We start from the raw sequence: 18159 nt of genomic DNA, 5'->3' as shown, positions 1-18159 counted from the left end.
CTCGACAGTTGCAAGGATCATTAAATAAACAATTATTTAATTTTTTTTATTCTGTCTGTCCATTTCACACGCTCCATTCTTCTCCGTAACCACATTTCAAATGCTTCTAGTCGTTTTTGGTCATTTCGTCGTAATGTTAAAGTTTCTGCCCCATACAATGTTGTCCTGACTTCATCTAGAAGATCGTAGGAAAATCCACTGTCTTTCCCTTCTCTTTCACATATTGCATTTCTCCAGTCCTGTCTATCTTGCGTCTCGTTTTCAAAATTTATCAACCCATCATAACCTAGACACACGATCACAACACTCCTCAATATTATCCATTCCCTCCCACTGAACATCCTCATACTCATCTTCTTTCACTGTGGCTGTTCCTCGGCTTTGAAATTCCCTACCAAGTAATGTCAGGGACTGTCAGACATCAAACCAATTTAAGAATAGACTAACGAAATATTTATCTAACAATTCTTGTTAACAATAATAGCTCTTTCAAGTTTCTCAATGTTTTATATATATATATATATATCACAGAATAAATATTTAAATTATCTCATTATTATTATTATTATTATTATTATTATTATTATTATTATTATTATTATTATTATTATTTCTTACCACTGTTTATTAATGTCACACTAACATTACTTATCCAACTTTCATTATTTACTTTCATGTTGTTTTATGGTCTAGATATTAATGTAATAACTATGTAACCAATTGTATTCTATTAGAATTAATGTCTGGCTGGGCGGAAGAGAAGGCCTACTGGCCTTAGCTCTACCAGATTAAATAAATTATTATTATTATTATTATTATTATTATTATTATTATTATTACAATATCAAACATTCCACATAATACACTTCACTAGTCTCTTCCTTAGCCATATAGGGCAATAAGAAATTAAAATTCCATTCTATATAGCAGAGTGTGAAAGCCGAAAATATGCTACTAATACTAGCATTAAAATGTGATTTCTCTATTTTGATATGACTACTGATTTATTTTTACTTTTGCCAATTCGACTATTGATTACGTATTGACAAATGGCAGGTTCATTGCCGCCCCCACATAAGCCCGCTATCGGTTCCTATCCTGTGCAAGATTAATCCAGTCTCTTATCATCATATCCCACCTCCCTCAAATCCATTTTAATATTATCCTCCCATCGACGTCACGGCCTATATGCATTACTGGATTCCCCCATACGTGCTACATGCCCTGCCCATTTCAAACGTCTGGATTTAATGTTCCTAATAATTATGTCAGGTGTAGAATACAATGCTTGGAGTTCTGCGTTGTGTAACTTTCTCCATTCTCCTGTAACTTCATGCCTCTTAGCCCCAAATATTTTCCTAAGAATCTTATTCTCAAACACCCTTATTCTCTGTTCCTCTCTCAAAGTGAGAGTCCAAGTTTCACAGCCATACAGAACAACTGGTAATATAACTGTTTTATAAATTCTAACTTTCAGATTTTTCGATAGCAGACTGGATGATAAAAGTTTCTCAACCGAATAATAACAGGCATTTTCCATATTTATTCTGTGTTTAATTTCCTCCCGAGCATCATTTATATTTGTTACTGTTGCTCCCAGATATTTGAACTTCTCCACCTCTTCAAAAGATAAATTTCCAATTTTAATATTTCCATTTCGTACAATATTCTGGTCACGAGACATAATCATATACTTTGTCTTTTCGGGATTTACTTCCAAACCGATCGCTTTACTTGCTTTAAGTAAAATTTCCGTGTTTTCCCTAATCGTTTGTGGATTTTCTCCTAACATATTCTGTCATCCTCATAGACAAGAAGCTGATGTAACCCGTTTAATTTCAAACCCTGTCTGTTATCCTGAACTTTCCCAATGGCATATTCTAGAGCAAAGTTAAAAAGTAAATGTGATATCGACTGTTTAGAATGACTATTTCGTTTATATGACGTCATTCCATTTTCGACCAATGAAGTGTAATGAAATTTTGAATTCCAACCAATCACAGTCACACTTTGCGATAATTTTTGCAGCTAGATTTATCGCTATCAATTTATCGCATGGTCGTTCTTTTGTTTAGTCATTGTCGCCAACTGTTCCCCCGTAAATCGATGATCATGAATACATTAAGATGCAACTACACGGTTAAACTTTTCTTTCAACTTTAAAGCAATGAATGCAAGATTAATATATTTACACAGTGAAGACGACGCTCAAAACGGCGCAACATGTAGACACAAAATCTTCATGCATCTCAATTTAACGTACGTTTTAAACTTGATTCTTTCAATATTCTTCCCATATTGCACGCATACGCGATTGGAATATTGAACTGTGTAGATGCAGCTTTAGTTCCGTTACACACTACAGCGAGAATGCGTTTGTCGAGCTATAAAAAATGTTTTCCTGTAGCACATAGTAACGGTCGAAATAAGGCACAGCTGACACTAGTCCTGCTCACACACAGGTAACGTAACCTATATTGTAGCCTATAAAATACATCTTCATCTTCTAATTCTATGTCCATTGTAGACTATCTGAAAAAAATTACATTCCTTCATTCAGATTAGATAACTGCGTTTTCAACAATTGTTCATTTAATTAATGTATTAATCAGGTTACTGTAATTATATTATAAAATTTTAAATTAAATCATGATTTCAGCAGATTATGAAAATGTATTTATGTTACAATAATAAGTCAAAAATGCAGTACATGTAATTAACATTGTTAAACCTGTATTTCGCTTTTCGCAATTGGCATTACTGAATAGTAATATCGAATTTCTTTATTGCAGTAATCGATATTCATCTATTTCAACTTCACAATGTCTGAATAGGTTAAGTATTTGTAAATATACAATTATTAACATTTTGTGATCGAATTTTAGGGATATATTACTTATATTTTTATTTTATTCACGAAATAGTCCTAATAAATGTCACTCGAGGTCTGAGATTTATCGGCAGATCTCAGACCTCTCGTGACATTACTACAGATAAATTTTCATTTCAGAAATACCAATAATGATAAGAGTGAGTCATCAGAATGCGACTGGATTGCTCGTGATGAACAGAATTTGATGCAGAATGGCTGCTACATATTTGACGATTCAATTGCTTGTGACGTAAGCCATGATTCTATCAAGTGCAACATCTGTAACGAAGATTTTGTAACGCCGCAATTACTGAAGCGTCATTTCCAGATACATACGTTGGAAAAGTCATTCAAGTGCGATGTCTGTGGAGATAGTTTCTTTGAGGTTAATGATTTAGAGAAGCATTCTGTCCTACACACAGGCGAAACACCAGTTCAGTGTGATGTCCGTGGAAAGATTTTCGTTCAGCCTGTGTATGTAAAGAGTGAGGAACCCTTAGAAACGGACGACGAGGAATTCAAATGCGATGTCTGTGGAAAGTGTTTCTCAGAATCGGGAGAATTAAAAAAGCACTGCCTCACACACAAAGTGCACAAGCCATTCCATTGCAAACTATGTGGAAAGTGGTTTTTCAGTTCGGGAACTTTGAAACGTCATCAATCTCGCATACACATAGTGGAGAGGACAGTCGAGTGTGATCAGTGTGGACAGTCGTTTCCACAATCGAGTTTAAAGGATCACTCATGCATACACATGCCATATAAATGCGACTTATGTGGAAAGTATTTCTTACAAGCGTATTCTTTAAAGCGACACCTATACATGCACACTGGAAAAAAGCCATACAAATGTGATTTATGTGGAAAATGTTTCTCATTTCCGCATTATTTTAAAGTGCACACCCAGCGAAATTCATGCGTGAAACCATTTAGATGCGATATATGTGGAAAGACATTTTCCAATTCGGATTGTGTGCGACAGCATCTTCGTATACATTCAGTCAAAATGTCAGTCAAATGTCATTTCTGTGGAAATATTTTCAGCAGTATGGATAACCTAAAAAATCATTTACGCCTACACACAGACTACTCTATTTCCAACTAAAGATTGAAGTAGACGTAAACAAAACCGAAATGTATTACCACAGTTTAATAGATAGAGTCACGCAACTCATACGTATAAAATATGCCAACATTTGACAGCTGGCGCGACAGCAGCCCTCTAGCGGCAGGTAAGTTAACAGTGTGCACACGACATATGATAACACATCAGAAAACGGGTTTTGCGTAATTTATTTTATATTTTTATGTTATACAATACGTGTATATGGTTCTTACTAATTCTACTTTAGAATCCTGGAAGAATTTCACACGCAGTTAATCTAAAAGTTTCAGAAGCTGAGAATAAACGTAATTCTTTCTGCTCCTTACAACTGAATCATGGCCCTGATCACGTATCATGGTTTTAAATAATATAATTGTTTGTACGTGGACGGTTAATTCAATTCATTCCTACATATATTTATAAACCATTGGAACTCTATATTTCTTGTGAGAAGAGTCAAAATTGTAGGGCATAGGGTACATGGCGTGGTGAACTCCTCTCCCTATTTCCTGAGAAATTAACTATTTTCCATACCGCAAATTGGGATAAACTCGGCCGCTGAGGTAAACTTAAAAATAAGAAAGGGGAAGATTTAAACCTTACTTTGACAGACATTGATTTATGAAGTTCATTATTTTTCAATTTTTTTATTATTATTTTGAGTCGCTAATAGTGCTGATATTATGGTTTAAATTTTTATGGAAAGTTTAACGCATTTTACATTACATTTCCAGTTTTCACGCATAAGCTTAATTTTAACTTACCCTACCTATATAATACATAATTTACATGCACTTACTGATATTATGACGTAGGTGAGAACAAATGAATACACAACTTTGTTGAAAAAATTGTAACTTCAATTAACTCAGAAAATGTAGGCCTAATTTTATTTTCAGAGCAGAAGTGGTGTAAGTCAAAAATGGGTAATGAGGGTTAAAGTAAACATTCTGTAAAATACAGCGCAAAGTAGCAGTTAATATTGAATTTATTTAAACTATTAGTAGTCAGTGAATAGCACGAAGGATATATTAATTGCTACTTTGCGCTGTATTTTACAGAATTTTTACTTTAAACCTCATTATCTAATTTTGACATATACCACTTCTGCTCTGAACGGCTCAAATAATCACTGGTAATGTAAAATCAACACCAATAACAATCATGCAAATTATTACATAAAAGATTGCTTTTTATATTAAATTTAAAAAGGCTCTTTTATTTCTTGAGAACTTAATACGTTTGCCACATGAATCTATCAGAAATTTATCGGCACAGTCTGGATTTATTCAGGAAGTGAATATTTTGCAAAAGGATTATAATACGCCGTGAATTCTTGAAAAAATTAACACCATAATCCCTACTTGAATTCAATATAACATTCAACTTTTGAAAAATATAAAGAAAAAAACACGAATACAAAAATTATGGAATTACTTGCATTAAAAACTGTAGATACATTGTCCAAAATCGGAATGGTTACACATTTACACATGATCTCTGCAAAACAATAATATACTGTAACAGGTATTTACTTTGTTTTTATTTAAACTCTCCTTCCTGACATACAAATAGGTAACTGATAACTAATATATGTTTTATAGAACACAATACGTAGGCTACCTACAGTGTGGATTATAGGTTATGACTGAGTTATGATTTTATCTTGGTCTTTAGGGAATCTGAAGAACGACAAATTCGGAGATTTAAACTTGTTACTACAATTTTCGTCATTGCACACATTGCCTTTATTCCGACGCATGATTGAAACGTTATTATAACATCTCGCATACCTTTAAAGCACGTGCTGGCTGTATCAACCCTATCACCAGTGCCTTGCCTGCCGCTTGAGCGCTAGTGTCGTGAATGTTGGCAAAAAAAGTGTTGAAGTTGCGCGACTGTATGTATTAGACTGTGGTATTACTCCGCAATCACAAGCTAGCTACCAAAGCAGCCACCAGGGCGCATTATTTTCAGCAAGTGAGCACGTAGGGCAGCCATCATCTGATATATTGCAGACATTTCAACACATTCATTAAACTAACCCGTAAAATGCTCACGGAGGGTTAATATTATTATTTCTCTACTGGAAATAGTGAATTTTCATTTTCTGTAGATTCGTGATTAAATGTTATTCTTTGAAGAGTGGAGAATTTCTTTAATTCTACAGAAATTTATTTGAGGTTGACAACACTGAATCTCGCACTGTGTTATACCAGCTGTGCTGATGTCCTCTGTGAAGCTGTAAGTCACCTTGGGAGGGATTTAATGCCTATTACGCATGCGCGTTGCCATAATATACGTTAAAATGATTTATCATGCAATGTCTGAAACTACTAATATAAACATGTTGTTTAAATTGTAAGAAAGTGGTCTTATAAGCATGTTTAATTCACTCGTATTCCATCATCATCATCATCATCCTTCACGAATTAGGCCTCTGTAGACCTGTTTCGGCCCCATCTAGCAGTCTTCCTGGTCGACGATGTCCTCTAGGTTTATATTGCATCATAATTTTTGGGATTCTTGAATTTTCCATTCTTCTTACATGATCTAGCCAATCTGGTGATTTTTTCTTCTACTGACTCTACTTCTAATTGTTCTAAAATTTCTTCATTCCTTTTTCGGTCTAAAAGAGTATATCCTGCTGTCCTGAAAAATTTCATTTCTGTTGCTTTGATTCTGTTCATGTCTTTTTTTCTTTAATGTCCAAATCTCGCTTCCGTATAGAAGGGTGGGTAATGCTAGTGTATTATATATTTTTATTCTTGTAGATTTTTGTACTAATTTAGCTTTTAATGTATTGTTTATTATTCCTAGAATTTGTGTAAATTTGGTAATTTTCTTGTTCACATCTTTTTCATTTTGATAAGATATTTCACAACCCAGATAATTGAAATTTTTCACTCGTATTCCGTGTATATTATATATTTTATTATTTTAGAAGGAACTATTTTAATATGATGAAGAAGATGACAAGGATGAGTTTGGAGGCGTTGTGCGCCCAATAACCAATCAGGAACCATTATGCCACGTGGATTTATTTACATTTACTTCAATCTTTAGCTGGAAAGAGAGTAGAGATAATTTTGTAAACACTGTTTGTGTGAATGATGGAGAAATAGTGAGGTTAGTTGGGGACCTCAGGTTTTGCAGGAACCGTTCCGCGTCAGGAAATTGTATGATCTCCGGGAATAGTGCGTCCTCGTTCTCGGCGCATGCAAGCAATGAGTGACACTGCAGTTTCGCTTTAGTTGTGTTTTGAGAAATAATTTGGCGGTGGAAGTTGTAATCTTAAAAGTTTAAGTTAAGTTTAAAGTGTAGGCTACTGTTACAATGACTTATTCATTACGTGAACGTACTTATCAATACAATACATACATATAGAAACGAAAATATGTGGCGACAAGACGCATATTTCGGCAAAAGTTTCCAGGGAGATGTTCCAGTTGCGAATAAAATAAGTTCATACGGAGAGGTTCGGTAAACGATGAAAAACGAAAAAAGAACGCTGTGTTCTGACGGAAGAGAAATGAGACAAGATTGGTGAAAGATTGGAACACACCCATCAAGAATCTTGTGAGAATGACTGCAAATTTCATAAAAAGATGGCAAATGTGTGTTGCAGTAAATGGAGGATATTTTGAACAACGAATGTGAACTTGGTGAGTACTGTAACTTTTAAGCATTGTAACAGTAGGATTGCAGACCTGAAGTTTATTTTTGTAGTAGAGAAGGAAGAGCTGAATTGTGTCAGTGAAATACATTGTTGTATTTATGCCACTTTAAACAGAGACATAGTATATTTTAATTCTTTTCCGAGTGAGCTATCCGTTTCAAAATTAATTACCGTACTTCTTTCTAAGTTATAGTGGTTACAAGATTCAAACTTTTGTCCAAGTTATCCAACTTAAATCTAATTCTAAAACAGATTTTAATAGGATTTTAAAATGATCTGAATGTCGCCTAATAGGTTACATTAATAGTTGTTATTAAAGGTTCACATTTCGGGGAAAATAGCGTATTTCTTTGACACTCTATAGATACGTTCCTCCTCTAACAACAGTAAAGTCAGTTTTTCTATAAACATTGTTTTTGAAAATTGATAATATTTTAATTATTGTTTCTTTAATGTGTTGGAATATACATAAAATTAACCTGTGTTGAAATATAGATACTTTACTTTACCAATCTCGCTTACAATTTCATAAACTTCTTTCCGCAACATTTCCTTTTTATGGGAATCTCTGTTTTTTTTTAAGTCATATCGTACAGGGCTGGATAACTGAAAACATGGTTAATTAAAGATTAAACATATGTTTGTGAGAAATTGTTAAATATACGATGTTTTGCAGCTATATTTGTGATATCGACATTCGTTTGTTTTCTAAATGAACGACAATCATCACTGTCAATTGAATCGGTGAGTGGAAAAGGGGTAACATTCCAAAATCGTGCTTTCGAGATAATAAAAGAAAACTGTTTTGTGACTTTATTTTTAATTTAATCACAAAACTTATAATGGGTCACATTTACTACTAGTTACAAGTATCTCAGCCTTTATAATTGTTTGTTAATATATAAATTGTTTTTTTTAGATTTGATTGTTTAAAGTTTGGGAATGTTACTCTTTTTCCAGTCAAATGGAATATTGGTTAAAATGAACAGAAATATTTTCAACAATTAGTAAGTTTTCTTTATAGCGTAACTGTCGAGAAAAGTATACAAATACATTTTTTTCAAATGTGGAACAAGAAGCAATCTTAAAAACGGTGTTACAATGTTGTTTTTTTGGTCTCGACTAATACATCTTCGTAGGTTATAAACTCTTCTCCCCTACTCCTAGATATTTTCTCCATTTCTTTTGTATGTGTATTCTTCTTCACCTTTCCTTTCTTTCTTCTTGGCTCATTATCTTCCTCTTCTAACATTGTTGTTTTTTACTCAGAGACACTAACTTCGAAAACTATTTTCCAAATCTTGCAGACAGAATACCGATAATCAAACAGTCCACACCTGTGAAGTAACAGCTAGCGTGTCTGGCAGGAAAACCAGGTGGCCCGCGATTGATTCCCGGTTGGGACGAGTTACCTTGTTGAGGTTTTTTCCCGGAGTTTTCCCTCAACCCAAGATGAGCAAATGCTGGGTAACTTTCGGTGTTGGATCCTGGACTCATTTCACCGACATTATCACCTTCATCTCATTCAGATGCTAAATAACCTAGATGTTGATACAGCATCCTAAATAACCTACTAAAAAAAGAACGATAACATAACCTGGAACATCTGTAATAACAAAGCACTAAAACAGTTAAGAAACTAAACGATTATTACAGTGCTTGTCAGCGTTCCAAGCATACCGTATGAAAACTATCACAATAGTGCTCCACTATTGAGTGGAATAAAAGTAACATTCCTGGAATGTTACCGTTCTTCTACTCAACTGCAAAACGGGGGTCATGCCATTGGCATTAAGATGATAGCAATATTACTCTTTTTCTGCTCAATGGGTAGGACTATGATATATGAACAATTTTGCTATCTCAGTTTATTTTAGCATTTTTTGGAATGTTACCCCTTTTCCACTCACCGAATCAATTTGAAGGCAAGTCAGTCCAGATCTATGAACGCCAGCGCAGATCACTGCAGCCTGTGCTGAATGTTGTAAAGAAACCAGCTCCATTTATTTACATACAGAGCTAATTGAGCAGTGTTGTTTGCTTACTGATGAACCATAGCTTAGGACATTAACAGTATAGGATGCGTATTTTCTGGGCTAGAGGGCCGTGTTCTGTCGGTGTTACAACCAAACGTTTCGTCCACTACTCCGGTGGACATCTTCAGTGGCGTGATACACGTGTGCGGAGAGATCTGCTGTGTGTATCAGGAACTGGCATTGAGACTGGTAGCACGTCGATATTTAAGGTGTGGGGCTGTTGTTGCTTATCGTTGTCGCCGCGGTCCGCACTAGTGGCTTCGGTGTTCTGATTGTTTGTGGTAGTGTCTAATTGTCGGAGAAAGGGTTTGATATGTGTGCTTCTGAGGGCCGGATACCAAGCTTTGTTGACCTTGAGTCCTTCCTCCTTATGATTAAAATTGTTTTTGTGTTTATGAATCTCAATAGCTTCCTGATGTAACCTGGCATAGAAGTGTGGCGTACTGCTTAGGATGTCGGTGTCCTGGAACCTGATGTGATCCCCATCATTATAAGCATGCTCGGCTACGGCTGACTTGTCCACATGACCTAGACGGCAGTTCCTTCTATGCTCGGTGATTCGGGTCTTGAAGCTACGCTGTGTTGTGCCTATGTACACTGACCCACAGGAACACGGGATTCTATATACTCCAGCTGATGAAAGTCGGTCACGTTTGTCCTTGACAGACAAGCAGTTACGAGTCTGCCTAGTAGGAGTGAAAATTGTCTCCACATTGTGTCGTTGTAGTATCTTGCTGATCCGGTCTGTAACTTGTAACCTTAAATATCGACGTGCTACCAGTCTCAATGTCAGTTCCTGATACACACAGCATATCTCTCCGCACACGTGTACCACGCCACTGAAGATGTCCACCAGAGTAGTGGACGAAACGTTTGGTTGTAACACCGACAGACCACGGCCCTCTAGCCCGGAAAATACGCATCCTATCAACGCCGGCCGTGAAAGCCTACATTCCAAGATTAACAGTATAACTTTACCTTCAGTTCATACCCTGCGATATTATGAATAAAAAGAATCGGTTTGAAAATTTTAACTTTATTTTAATATGTTACAACTACACATATTTCATTCACATTACACCAACCATTTTTTAAAAATTGTCGACATGTATATCTATCTACCCATGCTCTTAGAATTTTTAGCGAGGTAACTCTTGGTACACGATTGAATTCAATTGGAAAACCTGCTACTTCTCCCAGCAAGGAGGCTTCACGTATTCAGATATCTTTTCTTGCAGATTATCCCCTCAACCACTGAACACATATTGAAGTCAAAACAGTTGAAGTCGAGGATTGTCAAAAGCCCTGTCAACAGTTAAATGAAATGAATGTGGTGCTCAAACTACCTCTGGTTTGTATACGGATTTGTTTTCTTGTGATTTGTAATTTCATGTAAGTTCCTCACATATCTGTAAATATATGTATGACATAAGATAATTAGATGCGTTCAATGTGCTTTAACACATGTCCTTTTAGGAAGTATGGTGATGTACATTAAAAATTTCTTGTAACGACATGTAGTAGGGTTACTGGGAGCATGGAGATCTGCATCAGCCATGGAACTGGCTGAACTTCTTATTGAAAAAACCAAAACCTACCTCAACTAAACACCTCGCGGCCTTGGAGAGGATAATTCTAAGATGGGTAACTGTGCTTTTCATTGGACATTGGCATCTAGTATTTAGTATTTATTATTTATTTAACCTGGTAGAGATAAGGCCATCAGACCTTCTTCTTCCCCTCTACCAGGGAATACAGTTACATTACGAAGAATACAATTACAATTAATATTAAATTTACAATTACAATTGCAATAAAAATCGAAGCATTAAAATATTACTTAATCAATACAGGCTGGACAGTTTATTATAGAAGTTGAGAACAATGAAAAATTTTTTTTCTGAAGTTCAAATTAAACCTAGACTAACAAAATTATATAAATACTCAGTGGTGCTACAGCCCGTGAAGGGCCTAAACCGACCAGCCGGCTGCTGGCCTCACGCCCACATGCCAAAGCAGAGGTGGACGATCATCCAACCAGAATGTAGGTATCATGTAGTTAGCATGATGATCTCCTAACGGGCTTTCACAACCGGATTTCGCTACCTATCATAGCTCCCCCAGTGCATCACGATGCTGGGTGGGCACCAGTCCCATACACTGGCCGAAATTTCATGAGAAAATTTCTTCCCCCATGAGGACTCGTGTCCACACCTGTGGAGTAACGGTGAGCGCGTCTGGCCGCGGAACCAGGTGGCCCGGGTTCTATTCCCTGTCGGGGCAAGTTACCTGGTTGAGGTTTTTCCCGGGGTTTCCCCTCAACCCAATATGAGCAAATGCTGGGTAACTTTCGGTGCTGGACCCTGGACTCATTTCACCGGCATTATCACCTTCATCTCATTCAGACGCTAAATAACCAAAGCTGTTGATAAAGCGTCGTAAAATAACCTACTAAAAAAAAAAAAAAGAGGACTCGAACCAGCGCGCATTCCGTAATGCGGGTCCTAAACAGGATGCCTAAGACCACGACACCACAGCGCGGGACAGCAAAATTATATAGTGATGAAATTACCCGATACTGAAATATTTTGCGATAGAATAATATACCTATTTACTAGAAGCCATGGCTGAACGAGTCTCAGTTACTGACCATGTGCCTAGTAAGTTTGCGTATGAATTCAGTTTTATTCCAAGAGTCCATGATGCTAACAGGTAGCGAACTCCAAAGTCTTGGCAGAGCTATTGTGAAAAAGGGTGAGTATGAGAAGTTGCGATGAGATGGTATTGTTTCATGGTGAGAACGTATGTTCAGATTATGGTGGGAAGAAAGGTAACTGAAGCGAGACGAAAGGCATGAAGGAATAGAAGTGTTCAAGATTTCGAAGAGAAGGAGAAGTGAATGTAAATTTATTTTCTTATCTAGTTTAAGCCAACCTATTGCTTCCCTCGATGGGATAATATGATTATATTTACGAACATTGCTTACAAAACGTACACACAAATTATGAGCACGTTGAAGTTTCGTTTTGTTGTCACTGGAAAGGTCAGTCCGTAAAATGTCGGCATAGTCAAAATAGGACAATACAAATGTCTGCACAAGAGACTTTTTTTAAACAGGGAAGATGAACACATATGGATAACAGAATATACTTTTCTGCAGGTTTCTGTAATTTGCATGTCCCAGTTGAGATTATTACCCTTGTGAATGCCAAGATTTTTTACTGAAGAACTGAAAGGATTATGTACTGTTCTTACTTTAACGAGGGAAATGTCAAGTTAGGGAAGATGACCATACATGGATAACAAAATATACATTTCTGCAGGTTTCTGTCATTTGCGTGTCCCATTTGAGATTATCCGTGTGAATGCCAAGGGTTTTTACTCAAGAACTGAAAGGAATATGTACTGTACTTAATTTAACGAGGGAAATGTCAAGTTGTTTTATAGCTTCGCTGTGCCGTCTGTGTCCTGATGTATCTAAATATATTTAAATAAACACTCGTATTGGGCCTGAATGATGACCCAACTTTTAGGAAATGTAGGATGGGAGTTGAGTCATCACCTCACATTTTGCTTGTTTGATCAGTCTAAGCCAAATCAGACATTGTGAACTATGGAAGCATTTATTATTTCCTGAGGAATTCACTAAATTAATCCCAGTAGTATGGCTAGGCTGGTGTCACGTCGCTGTCTTCTGGATTGATTTCCAGCTCATGGAATGTACAATGGGCCATTTGTGCCTAATGCTAGAGTTGAAATTTACACCCGTCAATCAGAAGAAGAAGGACATGCAGTAATTCTGCAATTAAGGTAGTTAATTTGAGTGAAATTTTTATGTTCATTGTCTTTCCTTTTAGCTCTTTTTCAACGCATTTCCTACCGGAATTTAAACATCTGTCATACTGTGGGATCAAATTTTGTCGTAGAAGTCTGCCACCTTGTATCAGAACCAGCTGTCTGCAGCTCTCCGTTCATCTCACAGTATGATGTACAGGGTGGCACATGAAATGTCATACCATTTAATTATCACATACAAATTTTAATATTGTTATTTCGATGTTTCTAACTGCGCTAATGGATGCCAAAATTCATGGAAAATCCGATAGGTAGCATCACAGTTTGGATGTATCCATAGCTACGAGCACAAACATCAATTTATGAAATGGTGGACAACGGGCGATTGACTGTTTAACACAAGGTGAAAGTTATTCTGTGTTGTGAGTAAACAAAACGTTCCATTATGGGCTAGGGAACCTCCTCGCATGCTCCATGAAAAAGAAATGTTTGGGGCAAAAGTTTCTGTATGGGCCGCAGTTTCAATTCACGGAATCATTGGTCCAATTTTCTTCGATGAAACTGTCAACCAAGCTCGATACAAAACCATGTTGGAAAGCAGTTTTATCCCCCTTCTCATGGCAAAAGGTCTCCCTATGGAAACTCAGTGGTTCATGCAGGATGGAGCCCGTCCACACACTGCAAACACTGTTCTGGATTACCTGCACGAGATGTTTGATCTTCGTGTGAAGTCACATCGACATGGGTGCGGCAAAATCTGGCTGCCTCATAGCCCGGACATTAATCCGTGCGATTTCTTTTTATGTGGATTTCTAAAAGAGAAAGTGTACCAAAGGAGGTCAGAAAATGTGGTGCAGCTCAGAGTCCTTCTAGTGGAGTTGTGCCGTGCGCTATCTGAAGACTTGTGACGAAAAGTAGTGACGAATGTAAGGGTTCGTTTGCAAGAGGTTGTGAGGCAAAACGGTGGTCATATGGAACATGTTCTACATTAGAGATAAAATTCCAAACCCTAATTATTAATTCTGTATAATTTGTAAAACTTTAATACAAATCAATAGGTGTTACGTGTAAAATAAATGGTATGACATTTCGTGTGCCACTCTGTATGTCTACATTCCACTTGAGAAATAGCTCAACAATATCTGTATCTGTTCCAATAAATCTTTCCATGAAATTGTGTTTTCTTTCTGTAATCGGCCCAAGGCAATTTTACTTTCTGGACGACCTTCGTAATTGCGCTCGAATGGCAAGGATATGTATAAGGATTTGTTTTGACATTAGCATGGTGGAAGAAAAAAAATTAACTATTTTATCTGCCTCTGTGAGAATGCTTGTTAGAGGAAAATTGTTACGTACATTTTATCGGGTGTTTCACCATTATAGGTACAAACTGCAGGGATGAATAGAAGACAATGAATTTATTTTATTTATTTTCATCATCATCATCAACAGCATCACTTAGGCCTTTGGCCTGTTCCGGCTTCAAGTATTGTGCTTAAGTGAAATATTAAAGTGATGTATTATAATTGTGTTGAGTTTTTATAAAATATTAAAATTTATAGCTTAAAATACTAAAATACAGTAGCGTGCAAATTAATCCGAACAACGTAATTACTTACGCAAAAACACTCAAACGGGATAAAAAAAAAAAAAGGATCTAAGACATACCTCAGTAATCTGTGTGGCCTCCCTTGTTCCTAATAACAGCTCTGAGACGATTTGAAATGGATTCCACTAATTTCCCACAAATGTTCTTCATTTCTTCATCGCGAAACCATACACCAATGAGGGCAGAAATCATCTTCTCCTTTGTAGAACAATCCATTTTTGCATTCTTCTTTTGCAAATTGACCACACATTCTCAATGGGGTTGATGTCGGGTGAGTTGCCTGGCCAGGGGAGAACCTGAATATTCTTCTTGTTGAAGAATCCTGTAGTTTTTCGAGACGTATGGCATGGTGCCAGGTCTTGTTGGAACACACCTCTGCCATCTGGAAATGATTTTTGCAGCTGGGGTACGATTCTGGTTTCCAATAAGTGAATATATATTTGTCAGAATTCATCATTCCCTTGATAGGTATTAATGCTCCAGGCCCTTCATGTGTAAAACAACCCCTAAACATTACTTTAGGGGGGGAATTGGGTGCTTGTTGGAGATGAGCTGCTGTTACTTATTCGGATCCTTTCTGTACATAAGAAACACGGTCGCTATGGACCTCGAAATGAGACTCATCGGAAAAAAGTACATTCTTCCAGTCATTCACTGTCCAGTGTTGATGTAATTTTTCCCACATTAAGCGTTTTTTTGCAAATAACAGGGGTTAGCAGTTGCTTCTTAATAGGCTTTTACGAGCCCTTCGTCCAGCTTCCAAAAGCCTACGCCGCACTGTTGTGACGTGAATATTCGCCCCAGTGGTAGCCATTAACTCGCGGGTTAAGTCGACAGCAGTTAGTCTAGGATTTAATTTACTTTTCCTGACAATTAAACGATCATCTGCAGCTGAAGTCTTCCTTTTCCGGCCACAGTTTTCTTTCTTCTGGGGTGTGATGGATCCAGTCTCCCTGTATCCTTTTATGATCGAATTAACAGTAGCCAAACCGATGTGACATTCTGCAGCAATTTGCCTCTGTGTTATAGAAGAATGCTCTGCTAATGTTATAATTTTAGACCGTTTTCGTGGAGTTGTATCCATTTGTGAAGACGACAGAATGTACAAAGGATTGCAGTATTAAGTCTTCAACACAACTGAAATGCTTATAAGTACAAAACGACAGGCAAAATGTCACATATTATTAAAAAAATAATGACGACAGACCTTCAACAATGGAATTACACGTACTACAGATGTCAATTAAAGGGGTATGAGCAGCTGTGAGGCCAACAATGACAGAAAATGTAAAAATATGTCGTGTTCGGATTAATTTGCACGCTACTGTATTATTCAATGTTAATTAAAATTGATCTCTTCATCGTTTACATGGAAGTCCTTGATCTCTTCTGCCCTTGGGATAATAATTCAATAATACTATTGGAAATCGATCTTGAGTCATTCTTTCCACATATTCCAAACATTTTATCTCATAGTTTTTTATCCTGGAAATGATATCTTCTATCTGCAATTCTCTTCTTCTATCCACTCCCTGTTTTCTCAGTCCACTCTATGTCCTGTCACTCCCCTCCCTGTCTTCTCAGTCCACTCTATGTTTTCTTAGTCAACTCCGTCTTCTGAGTCCACTCTATGTCCTCTCAGTCCACTCCCTGTCTTCTCAGTCCACTCTATGTCCTCTTAGTCCACTCCCTGTCTTCTCAGTCCACTCTATGTCCACTCCCTGTCTTCTCAGTCCACTCCCTGACTTCTCAGTCTACTCTATGTCCTATCAGTCCACTCCCTGTCTTCTGAGTCCACTCTATGTCCTCTCAGTCCACTCCCTGTCTTCCTAGTCCACACCCTGTCCTCTCAGTCCACTCTATGTCCTCTTTGTCTACTATATGTCTTCTCAGTCCACTCCCTGTCTTCTCAGTCCACTCTACGTCCCCTCAGTCCACTCCCTGTCTTCTCAGTCGACTCTATGTCCTCTCAGTCCACTCCCTGTTTTCTCAGTCCACTCTATGTCCTCTCGGTCCACTCCCTCTCTTCTCAGTCCACTCTATGTCCTCTCAGTCCACTCCATGTCTTCTCAGTCGACTCTATGTCCTCTCAGTCCACTTCCTGTTTTCTCAGTCCACTCTATGTCCTCTCGGTCCACTCCCTGTCTTCTCAGTCCACTCTATGTCCTCTTAGTCCACTCCCTGTCTTCTCAGTCCACTCTATGTCCTCTCAGTCCACTCTATGTCCTCTCAGTCCATTCTATGTCCTCTCAGACCACTCCCTGTCTTCTCAGTCCACTCTATGTCCTCTCAGTCCACTCCCTGTCTTCTCAGTCCACTCTATGTCCTCTCAGTCCACTCCCTGTCTTCTGAGTCCACTCTATGTCCTCTGAGTCAACTCCCTGTCTTCTCAGTCCACTCTATGTCCTCTCAGTCCCCTCCCTGTGTTCTAAGTCCAATCTATGTCCTCTCAGTCCACTTCCCGTCTTCTCAGTCCACTCTAAGTCCTCTCAGTCCACTCCCTGTCTTCTCAGTCCACTCAATGTCCTCTCTGTCTACTCCCTGACCTCTCAGTCCACGCCCTGACTTCTCAGTCCACTCTATGTCCTCTGAGTCCACTCCATGTGTTCTCAGTCCAAGTTCATTCGCTGTCTTCTCAGTCCAATCTATGCCCTCTTAGTCCACTCCCTGTGTTCTCAGTCCACTCTGTCCTCTCAGTCCACTCTTTGTCCTCTCTGTCCACTCCCTGTCCTCTCAGTCCACTCTAATGTCCTCTCTGTCCACTCCCTGTCTTCTCAGTCCACTATATGTCTTCTCAGTCTACTCTATGTCTTCTCAGTCCAATCTATGTCCTCTCAGTCCACTCCATGTATTCTCAGTCCACTCTATGTACTCTTAGTCCACTCTCTGTCCTCTCAGTCCACTCTATGTCCTCTTTGTCCACTCTATGTCTTCTCAGTCCTCTCTATGTCCTCTTAGTCCACTCTGTGTCCTCTCAGTCTACTTCCTCTCTTCTCAGTCCACGCAATGGCTTCTCAGTCCACTCTATGTCCTCTCAGTCCACTCCCTGCTTCTCAGTCCACT

At 37.8% G+C, this 18159-nt stretch overlaps 1 protein-coding gene across 10 annotated transcripts in view; it reads left to right on the top strand.

The window, feature by feature from the left end:
- Positions 1-18159, top strand: part of LOC138691812 (zinc finger protein 234-like) — an 82989-nt gene that overhangs the window by 36768 nt on the left and 28062 nt on the right. For 4 of the 10 annotated variants that reach the window (XR_011329968.1, XR_011329969.1, XR_011329967.1 and 1 more), the window contains one exon: positions 3011-7642. The exons of 2 other annotated variants lie outside the window; for them this stretch is intronic. Coding sequence is in view for 5 of the 8 variants with exons in the window: in XM_069814267.1 (XP_069670368.1) it covers positions 7609-7642 (34 nt within the window). In the remaining 3 variants the exon portion in view is untranslated. Of the gene's footprint in view, positions 1-3010; positions 8336-10930; positions 11337-18159 lie in introns of those variants that run through there. 4 more of the 10 variants (XM_069814264.1, XM_069814263.1, XM_069814262.1 and 1 more) reach the window with 2 other exon arrangements.

The sequence above is a fragment of the Periplaneta americana genome, chromosome 16 (assembly GCF_040183065.1).
Source record: "Periplaneta americana isolate PAMFEO1 chromosome 16, P.americana_PAMFEO1_priV1, whole genome shotgun sequence".
Lineage (NCBI taxonomy): Eukaryota > Metazoa > Arthropoda > Insecta > Blattodea > Blattidae > Periplaneta > Periplaneta americana.
The sequence above is the reverse complement of the archived record's forward strand: the minus strand, read 5'-3'. Positions and strand labels throughout refer to the sequence as shown.